Below are 18199 nucleotides of genomic sequence, written 5' to 3'. Positions count from 1 at the left end.
TTTGCTCTATTGTGACATTTCTCCCAACTGTATCCATATATGGTTGAAATTGACCAAAGTCGTGGGACAGATTTGCTCGTACATGCATCCTCCGCTGTCGCCATTTCTAATACAAAGTAGCGCATAATTCAAACTTAATCCGTCACTCGCTATGGAAGCACTAAAAAATACAACATGGATGGCGGGGAACAAGACGCTGTTAAAGTGGATGTACGTACTGTACAGAAGACCGCCCACAAAACAGCATGACGATGGTCTGTAAAACAATCTGTCAAAGAAATACCAATCTATCAACTATTTTAGTCAAAGTAAATAACTTAGTGCCACATTTCCTTACCATTATTGCTATATTGTCTATTACCATTGTTGGTATTTTGTCTATTACCATTGTTGGTGTTTTGTCTATTACCATTGTTGGTATATTCATTCTTCCTGCATTGTTGGTACAAATTACTGTTACAGTGTAATAATTATTGTTACCTGTGGTAATGCCACTATGATACAATATAATCCTTAAACAAAGTAACAGTGAAACTCAATGGAATAATCACTGAATGGAGAACTGGGGGTGGGATTAAATACATTATCTTCTTCCCACTCCCTTTCAGGCAAAACTGGACAATCATGCATTACCTTTTGCACTATATTAATTTATATTATTATGTGTTGTCAACTTTGTATTTTTTTTTATTCCATTGCCTGAAATAAATGAATAAAATGAGAAAGGGAAAAAAAAAGACTAAAATGGCAGACTCGCGCTGAGCACTTTGGGTAAATTAGTACCAATTGTTCTGCTCTCACTATATGTGTTGAGGTTATACAGCTTGGCAGACAGCTAACAAACAATCCAGGACGTTCTAATAAAGTTCCAAAGCAGATGAATCCGTTTACGCTCCTTATTGTTGTTGATCTTGCTTTGTCTTTTTTGTATCTTTACTTTGTCTTGCACTGGACATTTATTTTTTGTAAAACAAATACACACAATGACAATGTATACGCTATATGATTCAATTAACATACTGAAATGTAATACACAATATGTAAACATTAGCTTTACACAAATATACAGCATTATCGTCAAACAAATACTGCTGAGTGTTGAAACTATTTCGATGGTGGAAATATACGACTGGCAGCCATTTTAAGTCCTCAAAAGATCCATTAAAATAGTGCACAAAAATCGTTTTTCAATACACATCTTACTATCAAATTTAGCCACTTTCCATCTTAGTATTGAGTTACATAAACAAGTTAAACAGTTTACTTACAGACTTATCTTTTCCAAGGCTTGCGTCGTTAGGCCTATTTTAGGGGGGCTCAAGCCCCCCTAAAATACTCTTAAAGGCCTACTGAAAGCCACTACTACCAACCACGCAGTCTGATAGTTTATATATCAATGATGAAATCTTAACATTGCAACACATGCCAATACGGCCGGGTTAACTTATAAAGTGCAATTTTAAATTTCCCGCCACACTTCCGCTTGAAAACGTCTCGGTATGATGATGTATGCGCGTGACGTAGCCAGTGAAATGGAAGTATTGGTACCCCATTGAATACAATACGAAATAGCTCTGTTTTCATTTTATAATTCCACAGTATTCTGGACATCTGTGTTGGTGAATATTTTGCAATATGTTTAATGAACAATGAAGACTGCAAATAAGAAAGTTGTAGGTGGGTTCGGTGTATTAGCGGCGGACTACAGCAACACAACCAGGAGCACTGAGAGAAGGAGAGCAGACGCGCTAGCCGCCGAACTCACCTTAACTTCCTCCGTCTCCGGGCCGCCAACCGCATCTGTGATCGGGTGAAGTCCTTCGTCGCACCGTCGATCGCTGGAACGCAGGTGAGCTCGGGTGTTGAGCAGATGAGGGCTGGCTGGCATAGGTGGAGAGCTAATGTTTTTAGCATAGTTCTGTGAGGTCTGGTTGCTAAGTTAGCTTCAATGGCGTCGTTAGCAGCAGCATTGTTAACCTTCGCCAGCCTGGAAAGCATTAACCGTGTAGTTACATGTCCACGGTTTAATAGTATTGTTGATTTTCTATCTATCCTTCCAGTCAGGGGTTTATTTCTTTTGTTTCTATATGCAGTTAAGCACGATGCTATCACGTTAGCTCGTAGCTAAAGTGTTTCGCCGATGTATTGTCGTGGAGATAAGTCACTGTGAATGTCCATTTCGCGTTCTCGACTCTCATTTTCAAGAGGATATAGTATCCGAGGTGGTTTAAAATACAAATCCGTGATCCACAATAGAAAAAGGAGAGAGTGTGGAATTCAATGAGCCAGCTTGTACCTAAGTTACGGTCAGAGCGAAAAAAGATATGTCTTGAACTGCATTCTAGTCCTTCACTCTAACGTTCCTCATCCACGAATCTTTCATCCTCGCTCAAATTAATGGGGAAATCGTCACTTTCTCGGTCCGAATCGCTCTCACTTCTGGCCGCCATCACTGTAAACAATAGGGAACTTTGCGGAAATGTTCAACTGACTACGTCACGCTACTTCCGGTAGGGGCAAGGCTTTTTTTTGTCAGATACCAAAAGTTGCGATCTTTATCGTCGTTGTTCTCTACTAAATCCTTTCAGCAAAAATATGGCAATATCGCGAAATGATCAAGTATGACACATAGAATACATCTGCTATCCCCGTTTAAATTAAAAAATGTCATTTCAGTAGGCCTTTTTAGCCCCCCTAAATAATTTGGTGTTAAAAAAAATAAATATTTTTTAAAATTTTTATTTTTTAAAAAAACATGCCGACATATTCATTATAAAGGGGCCCGAATATGAGTTTCCCCTCACTTCATAGCGTAAGGTAGAGAGCCCCTTTAGTGCGTCGGTATCCAATCCATTCCACTTGTTCATATAGAAAATGCCCACATCACTCAAAATCCAGTCCGCATTTTCTCTGCAACCTTCCATATATATTTAATTTCCTTAACGGCTTGCCATAATATATATATATATATATATATATATATATATATATATATATATATATATATATATATATATATATATATATATATATACATATACGGTACATATATTATATAAAAGCCAAATTATCCCGATCCAGATATTACTTTAATTCAAGTAATTAAGTAATATTTCCAGGGCTTGAATTTACAACCATTTTAGTCACATATGTGCCCAAAATGTAATCTGTGCAACTTCAAAATATTTGGGAACAAACAATTATTGAATTGTGAGCGAAAGTGGTGGCATTAGCCTCTATGTTGTGAATGAATAACGTAGAGGCTAATGCCATAACTTTCATTGTGTTTCAGTATATCTTGAAGGATCATGCAAGTAATTGTTTCTTGTTGATGCTGTAAACAAATTGTCACTGTGCAAACCCATGTTTGTTGTTGTACTGAACACAGATTGAAAATAAACCCACTGAAATAATAATAATAACAATGAATAATTTCTAAGTCTTTGTTAGCCGTTTGTGAAGTTTTGTGCTCGTGCGCTACGTTTGCTCGCATCCTGTGCATCTCCTGGGGGCTAAGCCCCCCCTGTCCTTAAAAGCTAGTGACACCCCTGAGTGGTGCAATCGTGCAAAATAAAACACAAAATAGGTCATAAAATGAGCTGTAATTTTGTTGCTTTTATTTATGTTACAAGCGGCCGGGGCCCTCGAAGGGCAGCCAAAACTGCAACGTGGCCCTCAATGAAAACGAGGTTGACACCCCTGCTCTAGGAGGTGCTCGCCCAACAAAAGGGTCTTATTTCATGGTTATAGAGGGCTCTCTCAATATTGAAAACAGTATTTAGAATGCCACAAAATGCTTTAATGTTCTAGCTATGAAAATATTGATTCCTTCTTGGCAGAAAGTATTTTTTCCGGTCATGTCCAGAACCAAGTGACAGCAATAAACAAGGGATTACTGTCGCTGCGTACCGATTAGATCCGAACACATGTAGTATTGTTAACTTAAGCTATTGTACAACCATAGCTAATTTCTTGTTTTGTTAAATGTTGGCTTCCTGGAAGCTTGAAAAACGGTATCTTATTACTAAAACGTATTTTACGTTTGTGATTGTAAAAGTCCTCCCGTTACAGGAGGTAGCAATAAAATCTGCCCCATTATGAGTAAATAAGCAGTTAACCATATAACTGAATGATCCATCTTAGGAGCTACAGCAGCGATATTGATGGTAGATAATGCAGGATAGTCTGTGTGTCGACGTCAATCGGATTTCTTAATGGAGGAGGTGTCAGGGAACGTCAGATGCGGAGTGGTCAAGGGGTCCACTGGCGATGAGGTTCTCGGGGGCCTGAATGGCAACTGTTGCAAGGGCATCTCCTCACTGTCATCAAGAAAGACAAAGATATCATAACATGTATATGTTACACTATAACAAACTTGGCTGTAGCGTAAACAAAACAAAAAAAACATGGCTTACCGCCTGTGTCGTTCACCGCTAATTTGAGAGTTCAGAGCCTCGATCTTTGTTTGCAGCTGAGCAACTTTGCTGCGAAGATTGGAAATCTCCCGCACGTACTCGCCACTGTGACAACAAAGTGAAAGAACAAATTTAAATGTCTACTAACATGCATACTTTCACTTTGCTTCAATCCCAACTTTTATTTTAGTCACGTTTTTGTCCAGTTTTTACTGTAAATGTTCTATTCCAACTTAGGAATTTCTGAAAAGAAAAAGATCTGCAATCAATGGAGCTACAAATGACCTAAAGCACATTATCGTGATAATATGGGCATTTTTTATTTATTACACTTTGCAAAGTCTACTGTCTTAACCCTCTGGGGACATTCTATTTGAACACTTCAAAGCCCAACAAAACATAAAAGCTCTTAAAGGGGAACTGAACCTTTTTTAAAATTTTGCCTATCATTCACAATCATTATGAAAGACATGACGGATGGAATTTTTTTTTTTTAATGCGTTCTGAATATTAAATAAACGTAAATAAAAGTCCACTTACAGCGGAGCTAATGGAAGCTCCACTATTCTGGCCATAAAATCCGATAACCATCCAAAAAGCGCCAACAATACCACATTTACATTTCGTGACTTGAATATTAACCAAGTATTAGTGATATTGTTATTATAAGCTGTAACGCAGACAAACAATTTATAGTGGCGACGTGATCACTTCCGTGTGTCCCTATGTTTACATCATCGAGTGGTCTGTTGTTTCCTCGCTTCCCTGCTCCCTGTAAGTATATTCTCCACATGCGGCCCATTAAGCTTTTCAATCTGGCCCGCCGGACATTCCCCCCCAAATTTTTTTTAGATCTTTAAGATGGAAAGTGTAGCTGCCATTATGATGTGCAGTGATGTTTTCTAATTACCGAAAGTCTTCAACTATACAAAGTATTTTAATGGTTGGAATCTGCGCTTTTGCATGATATACTAATTACTATGGTAATCTAATTAGTTACTACGGTAATCTAATTAGTTACTATGGTTATCTAAGTCACAGCAGCTCAGACGAGGCACCAAGCAATGTGGGTGGGGAGCGTTTCCACAGAGTGGTTCCAGAGCGGCCAGCCTGAAATGCGGGTGTCATGGACAGACGCGGAAGGAAATTTTTACGACAAAGTTAAAGTTAAAGTTAAAGTACCAATGATAGTCACACACACACTCGGTGTGGGGAAATTTGTCCTCTGCATTTGACCCATCCCCTTGATCACCCCCTGGGAGGTGAGGGGAGCAGTGGGCAGCAGCGTAGCCGCGCCCGGGAATCATTTTTGGTGATTTTTGGTTCTAAAGCTTAGTGATGTATCAGATTGTAGGTGGGTTTATTTTTTACCCCTTGCGTTCATATTTCGCCGTTTGTTGCATTTTTGTTTCGTTTCGCTTGATTGTAAAATATGCCGATGGAGAGGGGGTGTGACGTTCATATGTTGTCAATATTCAGTGTTTTATCGTTCATAGTTAATATTGTAAATCCCACATTCTTTATTTTCATGTACATTCTGGGTGTCTCATTCAGTAAAAAAAACAAAAATTCCATCCCGTTTTTTTAGGCGGTTTGTCATAACGTTTTTAGCATTCAATCAGACATTTATGTGAGGTTTTGTATTAGTGTTCCTAAAAATAGATATACCGGCCCCCAGACACATTTTTTTTCTGTAAATTAGGCCCCCCGAGTCAAAATAATTGCCCAGGCCTGTTCTAGATCACAAAAACATTTTTCAGGGGCTCAATAGACAGAATTGAACGGCTTTTGATTGAATTAATTTAATATTTAGAATGCATTAAAAGAAATCGTCATCTCTTTCATAATGATTGTGAACAATAGGCGAAATTCCAAAAAAAAGTGCAAGTTTTTGAAGGGCGTAAAAAAACTGGATTCATAAAATATATATTTTTAAACTTTTTTTGCTCAAATTTCTAAATTTTCAGTTATGAACAAAAATATAAAATACATATATTTTTTATATTGACCCTTTTGAAGGCCTTCTGATCAGATAATGTAACAGGTTTAATTTAGTAAATAAATAACTTATGTTATGTAAATGTATACTAATTGACAACTGTGACATTATTTGATCCAAGTGCAAGTTTTAAGTTTTATTTTGTCTTTCTTCAGCCAATAGGCCTTGCTAGTATGATGTTGCAGTTCAAATTTGACTGCAATGTTAGTTTGTCTCCCCCTGTCCCACTCCTTAATGTTATATACCGTAGTGTTTTACGGAAGTAAACATGGCTTCTACTCTAGTCAGTCTCAGTAGAGACGTATTTGTCGCAATTTCTAGGATTTTGTGCAATCAAAGTCAACATTTTCTGAACCAAATTATTGAGCGTAGAAGATTACGAAGGAAGAGGACTCTCGCAGTTTTACGGGATATTTTGCTTCGATGTCTGCTTGAAGAGCGTCTGTGGGCTAGCAGTCGAGGACAGGAGTGGTGGAACTTTCACGTGCGTTACTAAAACATTATTTTCACCTGTTTTTTGCTCTGTTATCAATTATTTTCTAACTGTCTATTTTGACAATTATACAGTACAGGCCAAAAGTTTGGACACACCTTCTCATTAATTTCTGTATTTTCATGACTATTTACATTGTAGATTGTCACTGAAGGCATCACAACTCCACACGTGGAGTTATGTACTTAACAAAATAAGGTGAAATAACTGAAAATATGTTATAGTATAGTTTCTTCAAAATAGCCACCCTTTGCTCTGATTTCTGCTTTGCACACTCTTGGCATTCTCTCGATGAGCTTGAAGCATACTCGAGACCTCCGAATTCGGGAGATGGGGGGGTCCGGAGTGGGCGGGGTGGACCGGGGGGCGGGGTTAAGGGGGAAGGAGTATATTTATAGCTAGAATTCACTGAAATTCAAGTATTTATTTTATATATATATATATACACGTACATATACATCTTGTTCTGTCGAGAGAAACCCCTGCAGACATCCAACTATTGATTTGCAGATTCAAAGTGAGATATTCTATCGGGCACTAAATACAATTTTGCCCTCTTTAAGATAAAATAACTATTTTAAAAAACGAGGAAAAACAAATATATATATATATATATATATATATATATATATATATATATATATATATATATATATATATATATATATATATATATATATATATATATATATATATATATATATATATATATATATATATATAAAAGAAATACTTGAATTTCAGTGTTCATTTATTTACACATATACACACACATAACACTCCTCTCTACTACTTGCCGTAGTTTTGAAGCAATGCATGATGGGAATCCGGATGTTGTGTGTCAGTGTATTAACGTGCCGGCTGGAATAAACACACGCTGAGAAATAGCTCCGTGCCTGCCTACTTTATGGGTTATAGATAAACCTATGGATAACGGAGACATATATAATAGTCTCCTTCTTGTTGTGTGTGCAGTTGCGCACCGAGCTCCAAAAGCCGTAGATGTGACTGGGCCGGCACGCTGTTTATATGGAGGAAAGACAACAGGCTGTCCTAACTCAGGTCCGGCTAAAAATCGGGAGAAATTCGGGAGAATGGTTGTCCCGGGAGATTCGGGAGGGTTGGCAAGTATGGCTTGAAGAGGTAGTCACCTGAAATGGTTTTCACTTCACAGGTGTCATAGTTTTGATGCCTTCAGTGACAATCTACAAGGTAGTCATGAAAATAAAGAAAACGCATTAAAATGAGAAAGTGTGTCCAAACGTTTGGACTGTACTGCAATGTTCCCTCCAATTGTTCATGTGTGTGAGCAAACACAAAAACTCCCTGAGCATTCAGTGGAGCACATGTGAGCAACATCACACGTGGCAATACCAGCAGCACACTTGCCTCAAACCAATCTTTTATTATAACACTCAAATGAGAGGAGTCATTTTCAAGAGATTTTGTAATATTAGTGATTTGGCCCACTTGTAATGAAAATAAAAGAAATCTTTTTTTCATAAGCTATGGATTAGTATTGTACAATATGTCTGGGTGGGGGTCCTGCTTTGGAAATCATTTGTACCCCTTCAGAGATCACATTTAGTTCCCCTTAAACATCCTCATGTTGCACAATGAAATGTAAGTAACTTGTAACTTTCTCTAGTAACAGCATTCCATGATTAATATCAATAAATTAACATTAATAATAAATGACAGTAGAATAAGCACACATATGACTGAGGAGTCAGTGTAACTTTGTGTGGTGTTTGAGTTGTCCGACTTTTTGTGTGGCCGTAAACGCACTAGTGGTTTAGTGCTATGCGTGTTTGTGACAGATGACAAGTTGGTTTTGGCCTGGTTTGTACGGCAGAAAATGACTAGTTTTCGAGATAGAAGTTTTTTACTCATGTTTTGGTGTGGTTATGGCCGAATATAAACAGTTTTGCTCAATAAAGTGATCGATATAATTCCTGTCCCCGAAGCATCTCGATAGACGTTACAATAATTGAACGGTGTTGACAAACACCGTTAGGGCCGCTTGTTGTCACTGTCACTCAGAGTTGCATTGCAAAATTAGACAGAATAAATGATGTGTTTATTTTGTTTAGAATTCAGATGGGATTTGATTTGGTTCGCGACATGTATTTGCTGTGCGCAGAGGACGCTGGAGCAGTGCGCAATTGCGCAGGCGCGCACCTTAGAGGAACGTTTCTGTACTGTATGACACCTATTTCTTTGTTCTGGTCGGATGAATGTGAACTGAGCGCGGACGCATCGCGTATAAATACGATTTATATCCACATACAAAAGTGACCTGGGTCGGATTTGAAAAAAATCGGAATTGCACTGTTCACACTGACATGAAAATATCTGATATAAGTTGCATAAGGGCAAACAAATCTGAATTGACCTGTAGTGTGAAGAAGGCCTAAAAGCACTTTTCCTTCAGTTCCAAATGTATTAAGAATTGTTTAGAGATACTATGTATGCAACCTTTTCTTAAATCAGCTTCCTTGACATGTTCCAAGGTTGCAAAGAACGTCTTACATCTTGTTTTCAGCCTGCATGAGCCTCTCGCGTAGGACCTTCAGCTCGGATTCTTTTTCCCTGGCCGCCTGGTGGGCTTGGAACATCTCTTGCCGACTGGTGGCCAGCGCCCTCTCGAGGTTATGGATGGTCGACTTTTCGCTCGCCAGATGTTCTTTCAACAGCGCCACTTCTGTCCAAGCGTCGTCCTGTCTCGTTGTTGCCTAGAGGACACGTGAAAGGGCAGACATGAGAGCATTTTCCGACAAGAACAGGAGAGAATGAAAGCAAGCCTCACCCTCTCCAGCTCCATGCTCTTGTATAAAAGCTGGCGGGTTGCAACTTCATTGTCTGCGTCGAGTTTGACACACAGCTCCCTGACAGAGGCCAGATCGGTGAGAAGGACAGCTTTCTCCTCCTGAACTGTTCGTAGCTCCTCCTCAAGTAGGGACGTTCCTCGGACTAACGTGGACAACTGCATCTCGTAAGCCTTTATGTCCTGCATATACTACATCGAATGTGGACATCAATGAGCATCTAAACAAACGCAATGATGACACCCCAATAAAGCATGCAACTTAAGAAAGCAGGGGACAATTTGAGGGACTTGGTGCCCCAACTGCAAAAATAGAAGGAAACCAAAATACTTGTCAAAGAACTGGATGAATATTGATGACGTTATCATCTCGGCTACAAGGAAATAAAATACTGATTATGGCTTCATATCATTTGACAAGGTTGTAAATAACATATTATTATTGAATACAAATTAAAATCAAGAGTAAAATGAATAACTCAGTGTTAATATTTGAGTGGGCCCCTCTGTAGTTGAAATGAGGGGCCACAAGATCAAAAAGGTTAAGAACCCCTGAGCATCAGACTGTAAGCCGCAGATATATAGGTTGTGAAATTAGTTATTTACACAGAAATATTCTGTACATGTTTATTTACATACCTTAATTGTTTCCAAACGGTGTCTGTGACACGGCAGTAAAACGGCTGATCAAACATCAATTTTTGTTAGCCCGCAAAATGTCAGAAAAGTGCAAAAATACGCAATGTAATAAGAAAAAAAAAGTTTAAATTGTGTACAAAATTTGTACATCTAATTATGCGCGGGATATTTAGATATTTGTTTTTAAAACGTTACAAACAGACGTTACATACTAAACCTTAATGCTAGCTGTAAGTTATAAGCGACAAATTGTATTATCATTGGTATCAAAATTTCAGCTTTTTCTCAGTACTGTATATTTTCCAGACGACAGAGCGCACCTATAAGCCCCACCCACTAAATTTTATAAGAAATGTTTTCTTCTTCTTCTATATATAAGCCGCACCGGACTATAAGCCACAGATACTGTATATAGGTTGTGAAATTAGTTATTTACACAGAAATATTCTGTACATGTTTATTTACATACCTTAATTGTTTCCAAACGGTGTCTGGAACACGGCAGTAAAACGGCTGATCAAACAAAACAGAAGTCATTGTGTTTTTTGTTAGCCCGCAAAATGTCAGAAAAAAGTGCAAAAATACGCAATGTAATAAGAAAAAAAAAGTTTAAATTGTGTACAAAATTTGTACATCTAATTATGCGCGGGATATTCAGATATTTGTTTTTAAAACGCTACAAACAGACGTTACATACCAAACCTTAATGCTAGCTGTAAGTTATAAGCGACAAATTGTATTATCATTGGTTTCAAAATTTCAGCTTTTTCTCAGTATTGTATATTTTCCAACCGACAGAGCGCATCTATAAGCCCACCCACTAAATTTTATAAGAAATCATTTTTTATATATATATAAGCCGCACCGGACTATAAGCCGCAGATATATAGGTTGTGAAATGAGTTATTTACACAGAAATATTCTGTACATGTTTATTTACATTAATTGTTTCCAAACGGTGTCAGGAACACGGCAGTAAAACGGCTGATCAAACAAAACAGAAGTCATTGTGTTTTTTGTTAGCCCGCAAAATGTCAGAAAAAAGTGCAAAAATACGCAATGTAATAAGAATTTTTTTAAAAATTGTGTACAAAATTTGTAAATCTAATTATGCGCGGGATATTTAGACATTTGTTTTTAAAACGCTACAAACAGACGTTTCATACCAAACCTTAATGCTAGCTGTAAGTTATAAGCGACATATTGTATTATAATTGGTATTAAAATTTCAGCTTTTTCTCAGTACTGTATATTTTCCAGACGACAGAGCGCACCAATATATAAGCCCCACCCACTAAATTTTATAAGAATTTTTTTTTATATATATAAGCCGCACCGGACTATAAGCCGCAGATATATATGTTGTGAAATGAGTTATTTACACAAAAATATTCTGTACATGTTTATTTACATACCTTAATTGTTTCCAAACGGTGTCTGTGACACGGCAGTAAAACGGATGATCAAACAAAACAGAAATAATTGTCATTGTGTTTTTAGTTAGCCCGCAAAATGTCAGAGAAAAGAGCAAAAATCTGCAATGTAATAAGTGATTAATGTGAAAAGTATTGAATGTCAACATGTTACAAAGTTGTGATGTGAAGGAAATATCCGTAATAGACAGTAACTAAGCTCTGCTTCTTCCTAATCTTTTCTTTTTTGGTTTGTTTTGTTTTTTAGAAATGTTGAATTGTAGGAACGTAACTACCTGTACGAAAAGATTACAGTTGGTACAAAATGCGGCTGCTAGACTTTTGACAAAAACAAGAAAGTTTGATCATATTACGCCTATACTGGCTCACCTGCACTGGCTTCCTGTGCACTTAAGATGTGACTTTAAGGTTTTACCACTTACGTATAAAATACTACACGGTCTAGCTCTATCCTGTCTTGCCGATTGTATTGTACCATATGTCCCGGCAAATAATCTGCGTTCAAATAACTCCGGCTTATTAGTGATTCCAAGAGCCCAAAAAAAGTCTGTTGGCTATAGAGCGTTTTCTATTGGGGCTCCAGTACTATGGAATGCCCTCCCGGTAACAGTTAGAGATGCTACCTCAGTAGAAGCATTTAAGTCCCATCTTAAAACTCATTTGTATACTCTAGCCTTTAAATAGACCCCCTTTTTAGACCAGTTGATCTGCCGTTTCTTTTCTTTTCTCCTCTGCCCCCCTCTCCCTTGTGGAGGGGGGGGCATAGGTCTGATAGCCATGGATGAAGTTCTGGCTGTCCATAGTCGGGACCCGGGGTGGACTGCTCGCCTGTGCATCGGTTGGGGACATCTCTGCGCTGCTGACCCGTCTCCGCTCGAGATGGTCTCCTGCTGGCCCCACTTTGGACTGGACTCTCACTATTATGTTAGATCTACTATGGACTGGACTTTCACAATATTATGTCAGACCCACTCAACGTCCATTGCATCCGGTCTCCCCTATAGGTGGGGGGGGGGGGGGGGGTCACCCACATATGCGGTCCTCTCCAAGGTTTCTCATAGTCATTCACATCGACGTCCCATTGGGGTTGAGTTTTACCTTGCCCTTATGTGGGCTCTGTACCGCGGATGTCGTTGTGGCTTGTGCAGCCCTTTGAGACACTTGTGATTTAGGGCTAGATAAATAAACATTGATTGATTGATTGACTACATAACCCTCACCTGCTGGATCTCTCGCTCCTTGTGGCTGACGGCTTCGTGGAGGTGCCTTCGGTCCGTTTCGGAAGAGAGGAGCTCCCGTCGGATAGAGTTGATGACGACGTCGCCCTGCATCAGCCTCTGCCCCCTTTCTTGCATGTCAGAGTTGGCCATGTGAAGCTGCTGCAGCAGCTCGAAATTCTCCTGCTCCTGAAATTCAAGAGTATATTTTTCTAAAGCAAAAAAAGATATTCCACCGTAGCTCTTGTATGTAGCGGTCTTCTCTTGCCTTTGACTTCAAGAGGTTCTCAATCTTGGACACTGTAATCAAGTAGGAATTGACTCTGTGTTTCAGCTCGTTCCTTTCATGTAAAGCCTCTTCCATGTCCACGAGTGCAGCCTAAACAGGTGAGTTTAAAACACAACAGGCGTGTGTCTGTGTTGAATGTGGAAAGTACATCCTTGCAGCATTGCAAACATTATTTACTTGCTTCTCCATAGTCATTGTGGTCACGTCATCTTCCAGCCTCCTGTTGTCTCGAAGTATCAGCTCGTTATCACTTCTGAGTTGTGCCAACGCCTCCTGGTAGTCCGCCAACATCCTACGAGTGGTGAGCTCCCTTTCACGGCTCTTTAGTTCCCCCTGCAGCTGACTGACAAAACATCAGGTTTACGGAGACAACCTAATCAGGCTTCATTGGGCTGCTTCTGTCTTGAAAAGATACTCACTGCAGAGGTCTTGGTCATTATTGTGGAATTGAGGATCTTTTCCTGACAAAAATGATTTGTGCGTCAAAGCGCTCAGATGGCATAAAAAACTACAGTATAGCACAGACCTGGGCAAATTAAGGCCCGGGGGCCACATGCGGCCCCGTTAAGTATTTCAATCTGGCCCGCCGGACATTCCCAAATAATTTTTTTTGATCTTTAAGATGGAAAGTGTAGCTGCTATTATGATGTGCAGTGATGTTTTCAAATGACCGTAAGTCTTGAACTATACAAAGTATTTCAATGGTTGGAATCTGCGCTTTTGCATGATATACTAGTTACTAGGGGTGTGGGAAAAAATCGATTAGAATTTGAATCGCGATTCTCACGTTGTGCGATTCAGAATCGATTCTCTTTTTTTTTTAAATCGATTTTTTTTTTTTTTTAAATAATTTTTTTTTTTAATAAATCAATCTAACAAAACAATACACATCAATACCATAACAATGCAATCCAATTCCAAAAACAAACCCGACCCAGCAACACTCAGAACTGCAATAAAGCGAGAGCAATTAAGTGGAGACACAAACACGACACAGAACAAACCAAAAGTAGTGAAACAAAAATGAATATTATCAACAACAGTATCAATATTAGTTACAATTTCAACATAGCAGTGATTAAAAATCCCTCATTGACATTTATCATTAGACATTTATAAAAAAGAACAATAGTGTCACAGTGGCTTACACTTGCATCGCATCTCATAAGCTTGACAACACACTGTGTTCAATATTTTCACAAAGATAAAATAAGTCATATTTTTGGTTAATTTAATAGTTAAAACAAATTTACATTATAGCAATCAGTTGATAAAACATTGTCCTTTACAATTATAAAAGCTTTTTACAAAAATATACTACTCTGCTTGCATGTCAGCAGACTGGGGTAGATCCTGCAGAAATCCTATGTATTGAATGAATAGAGAATCCTTTTGAATCGGGAAAAAATCGTTTTTGAATCGAGAATGGTATTGAATCGAATCGTGGGACACCCAAAGATTCACAGCCCTACTAGTTACTATGGTAATTAATTAGTTACTATAGTAATCTAAGTCACAGCAGCTCAGACGAGGCACCAGGGGAGCGTTTCCACAGAGTGTCCACCTAAAATGTGGGTGTCAGGGACAGACAGAGAAGGAGATTTTCACAACAAAGTTCTAAAGCTTAGTTATATATCAGATTGTATATTGTATTTTTACCCTTTGCGTTCATATTTTGCTGTTTCTCGTATTTTGCTTGATTGTAAAATATGTCGATCGAGAGGGGGTGTGACGTTCATATGTTGTCAATATTCAGTGTTTTATTGGTCATAGAAAAATGTTAAATTCCATTCCGTTTTTTAAGGCGGTCTGTCAAAACGTTTTTAGCATTCAATCAGACATTATTGTGAGGGTTTGTATTAGTGTTCCTAAAAATAGATATACCGGCCCTCAGACACATTTCTTTCTCTAAATTTGGCGCCCCAGTCAAAATAATTGCCCAGGCATGGTATAGCACATCAATGTGGACAACCTTCATGGCCAGCTCCTCTTGGAGAATAACCAGCCTCTTGGTCTTCTGCGCCACCTCCTCCTGCAGAGCGTCTCTCTTCATGCAGAGTGCAGAGAAAGAGATGTGAATAACTTCTGCTTCCTGCTTGTACAGGTAAACCTTCTGACTCTGTGCCTCTGGCATAAATAGACACACAGCAAAAATCAAGCACAAATATAACAAATCAACTGGCTTGAGAAAGTCTAGTCTTTACCGATTATGTCCTCTAGTGTTTCCATTTGTCCATGAGCGGCACGCAACTCGTCCGTCTTTATAGATAGCATTTCCTGGAGGTCCAAAAGTGAGGACTGAATCTGCCCCTGCTGTAGCCTTTAGACAAGATGACAAACACAAAAGAAACATGGATCCCATCTTAAAACTTAATTTGATTTGTGTGCCTCCTATCAATACCAAAGACCGGATGCTTCCGTTGTCCACCGCCGCGCTGCAGACGCCTCTGCATCCAGACCGAGCGGAGCACGCTGAACATCCATCTGCCGCCCCACATTCTCCTTGCGGTCTTTTAGTGCGGAAAGGTGAGAACACAGCTGCTGGTTTTCCTGCTCCAGCTTTTCGCCCAAACACACAACGCAAGGCAATGGATAAACAAGAAGTCCACGTAGGATCACATTGATCAACTCACGTAAGAACTTTGGACAGTGGACTCTGAGGGAGGGGACCGGAGACACACACACACACATACACACACACACACACATCAGCAGACAAACACCCTTTCCTGTTGTGAACAACGTGAGCCAACTCTGGGGTGAAGATGGCATCTGAGTCTGACCTAGGGCTGGGCGATATGGCCTTTTTTTAATATCTCGATATTTTTAGGCCATGTCACGATACACGAAAAATATCTCGATATTTTGCCTTAGCCTTGAATGAACACTTGATGCATATAATCACAGCAGTATGATGATTCTATGTGTCTACATTAAAACATTCTTGTTCATATTGCATTAATATATGCTACTTTTAAACTTTCATGCAGAGAGGGAAATCACAACTAAGTCAATTGACCAAAACTGTATTTATTAAACAGTTATTAAGCAGTGGCACAAACATTCATGTCATTTCCAAAACAGAAAGTGCAAGATTGTCAGAGACATTTTAAAACAAGCTACGAGTGCACTTTTGTGCATAATGTCACTAAGATGACATATCAAAACAACACTAAATGAAACTGCACTTTTTGTACAGAACGCCACTACAATAGTTTAAAACAAATAAAGTGCACTTTTGTGCATGATGTCACAAGATATTTCAATAACAGTCAAATAAAAATGAGCTGTATAATAGTAAATCAAATAGTGAATGTCCTTCGCTATGTGGTAGGTTCCTCCTTCTGTTGTTGACTATTTTTTTCATACGGTGTTGATCTGGAAATGGTTGCCTCTGCCTTGTGTTGGTGTGGCACCAAACGGAGATGTTGACATGCGGAGTAAGCACTCTTCATTCTCTAGCGGGTGACTTTCCAAATGATGCTACATATTAGCAGTAATGCTACTTTTTGTAGCAACGCTTTTGCCCCACACCTGACATATTACGGTTGTCTGTTCAACATATTGAAGCCCAACCACCGCCTAATTCTGTTTTTCTTGGGAATAATTCTTCCTTCATTTGTTACCAGATCCCCAACCTTCTTTCTCTCGTATTACCACTCGCACCACAGCTAACGTTACCCATGCCGCTACCTCTCTGCTCCGCGCGGGCGTATACGTATGTGACATATGTAAGAAGGTGCGCTTGTTTTACGTCTCTTGTGAGAAGGAGAGACAAGAAAGACTGAGAAACGCTTGTAGTGTAATGCCCGCAGCTAAAAGCAACTGCGTGAGAACGTATACTCAAATATCACGATATAATCATTTTCTATATCGCACAGAGACAAACCCGCGATATATCGAGTGTATCGATATATCGCCCAGCCCTAGTCTGACCCTACAGTAAAGCACAGCCCAAGCAATGGAGCTGCTACCCATTAGGTGTTAAAATACACAAGTAATCCTCCCAGAAAGCCAAGCTGAAGCTTTCAATGTTTTCCATAGTTGATTTGCATTATACTTTTCTAAGAGCCAACATCATCTGCAGTGGACAATTGATTTTGGTCTCTGTCTTTTGCCAGAGTTACACCTTTTGGAAAAACTTGGCCTTATTTTGCCAAACACAAATATCCACAGCAGGGGACGCAGGTTCTCAAGAGGACATATGGAGTTTATCTGACTGTACGAGAAGGGAGCACAAACACATATTTACACATAGAAAGTGAAATCAATGTTACATATTAGGAAAAGTGGCATTGTTGACAAACATCACACGAAACTGCGGTCATTCTTACTCTCTTGATGACTTTCTGCAGGTCAATTATCTTGTGTTCCATTCCACGTACGCCCGGGAGAGCAGAAGGCACACCAATCTAAAAAAAACCATTTGACCATTTGACAAACCGTAGTTTTTTAAAGCAGATTCTATCTTATGTTTATGATGGGCCTCACATGGACAAAAGGTTACAATTTCACAATCAATGTTACGGATAAGAAAATGCAGTGGAGACTAAATATGCCAATACATTTTATCTGTAGTACTGTGCAAAAAGTCTTAGGCCACGATTAGCTTTGTTGGTTTAAAGGCCTACTGAAACCCACTTCTATCGACCACGCAGTCTGATAGTTTATATATCAATGATGAAATCTTAACATTGCAACACATGCCAATACGGCCGGGTTAACTTATAAAGTGCAATTTTAAATTTCCAGGGGAACTTCCGGTTCAAAATGCCTTTGGAGGATGACGTATGCGCGTGACGTCGAGAGATCCACGGAAGTGTTTGGACCATATTGGACACAATACACAGAGCTCTGTTTTCTTCGACAAAATTCCACAGTATTCTG

The 18199-nt window shown here is 39.0% G+C and overlaps 1 protein-coding gene across 14 annotated transcripts in view; it reads right to left on the bottom strand.

The window, feature by feature from the left end:
• Positions 1-3291: 3291 nt before the first annotated feature.
• LOC133644428 (centrosomal protein of 135 kDa-like) overlaps positions 3292-18199 on the bottom strand; it is a 48826-nt gene continuing 33918 nt past the window's right edge. For 2 of the 14 annotated variants that reach the window (XM_062038896.1, XM_062038893.1), the window contains 12 exons: positions 17647-17724; positions 15714-15871; positions 15517-15632; positions 15285-15439; positions 13732-13773; positions 13490-13651; positions 13292-13402; positions 13027-13212; positions 9717-9926; positions 9440-9642; positions 4416-4520; positions 3292-4319 (listed from right to left, as the gene is read on the bottom strand). In XM_062038896.1, the coding sequence (XP_061894880.1) occupies positions 4199-4319; positions 4416-4520; positions 9440-9642; positions 9717-9926; positions 13027-13212; positions 13292-13402; positions 13490-13651; positions 13732-13773; positions 15285-15439; positions 15517-15632; positions 15714-15871; positions 17647-17724 (1647 nt within the window). In that variant the 3' untranslated portion in view covers positions 3292-4198. Of the gene's footprint in view, positions 4320-4415; positions 4521-9439; positions 9643-9716; positions 9927-13026; positions 13213-13291; positions 13403-13489; positions 13656-13731; positions 14877-15284; positions 15440-15516; positions 15633-15713; positions 15872-17646; positions 17725-18199 lie in introns of those variants that run through there. The other 12 variants (XM_062038892.1, XM_062038895.1, XM_062038894.1 and 9 more) reach the window with 12 other exon arrangements.

This window comes from Entelurus aequoreus, linkage group LG27 (genome assembly GCF_033978785.1).
Source record: "Entelurus aequoreus isolate RoL-2023_Sb linkage group LG27, RoL_Eaeq_v1.1, whole genome shotgun sequence".
NCBI lineage: Eukaryota > Metazoa > Chordata > Actinopteri > Syngnathiformes > Syngnathidae > Entelurus > Entelurus aequoreus.
This window is presented reverse-complemented; position numbering and strand designations above follow the sequence as displayed.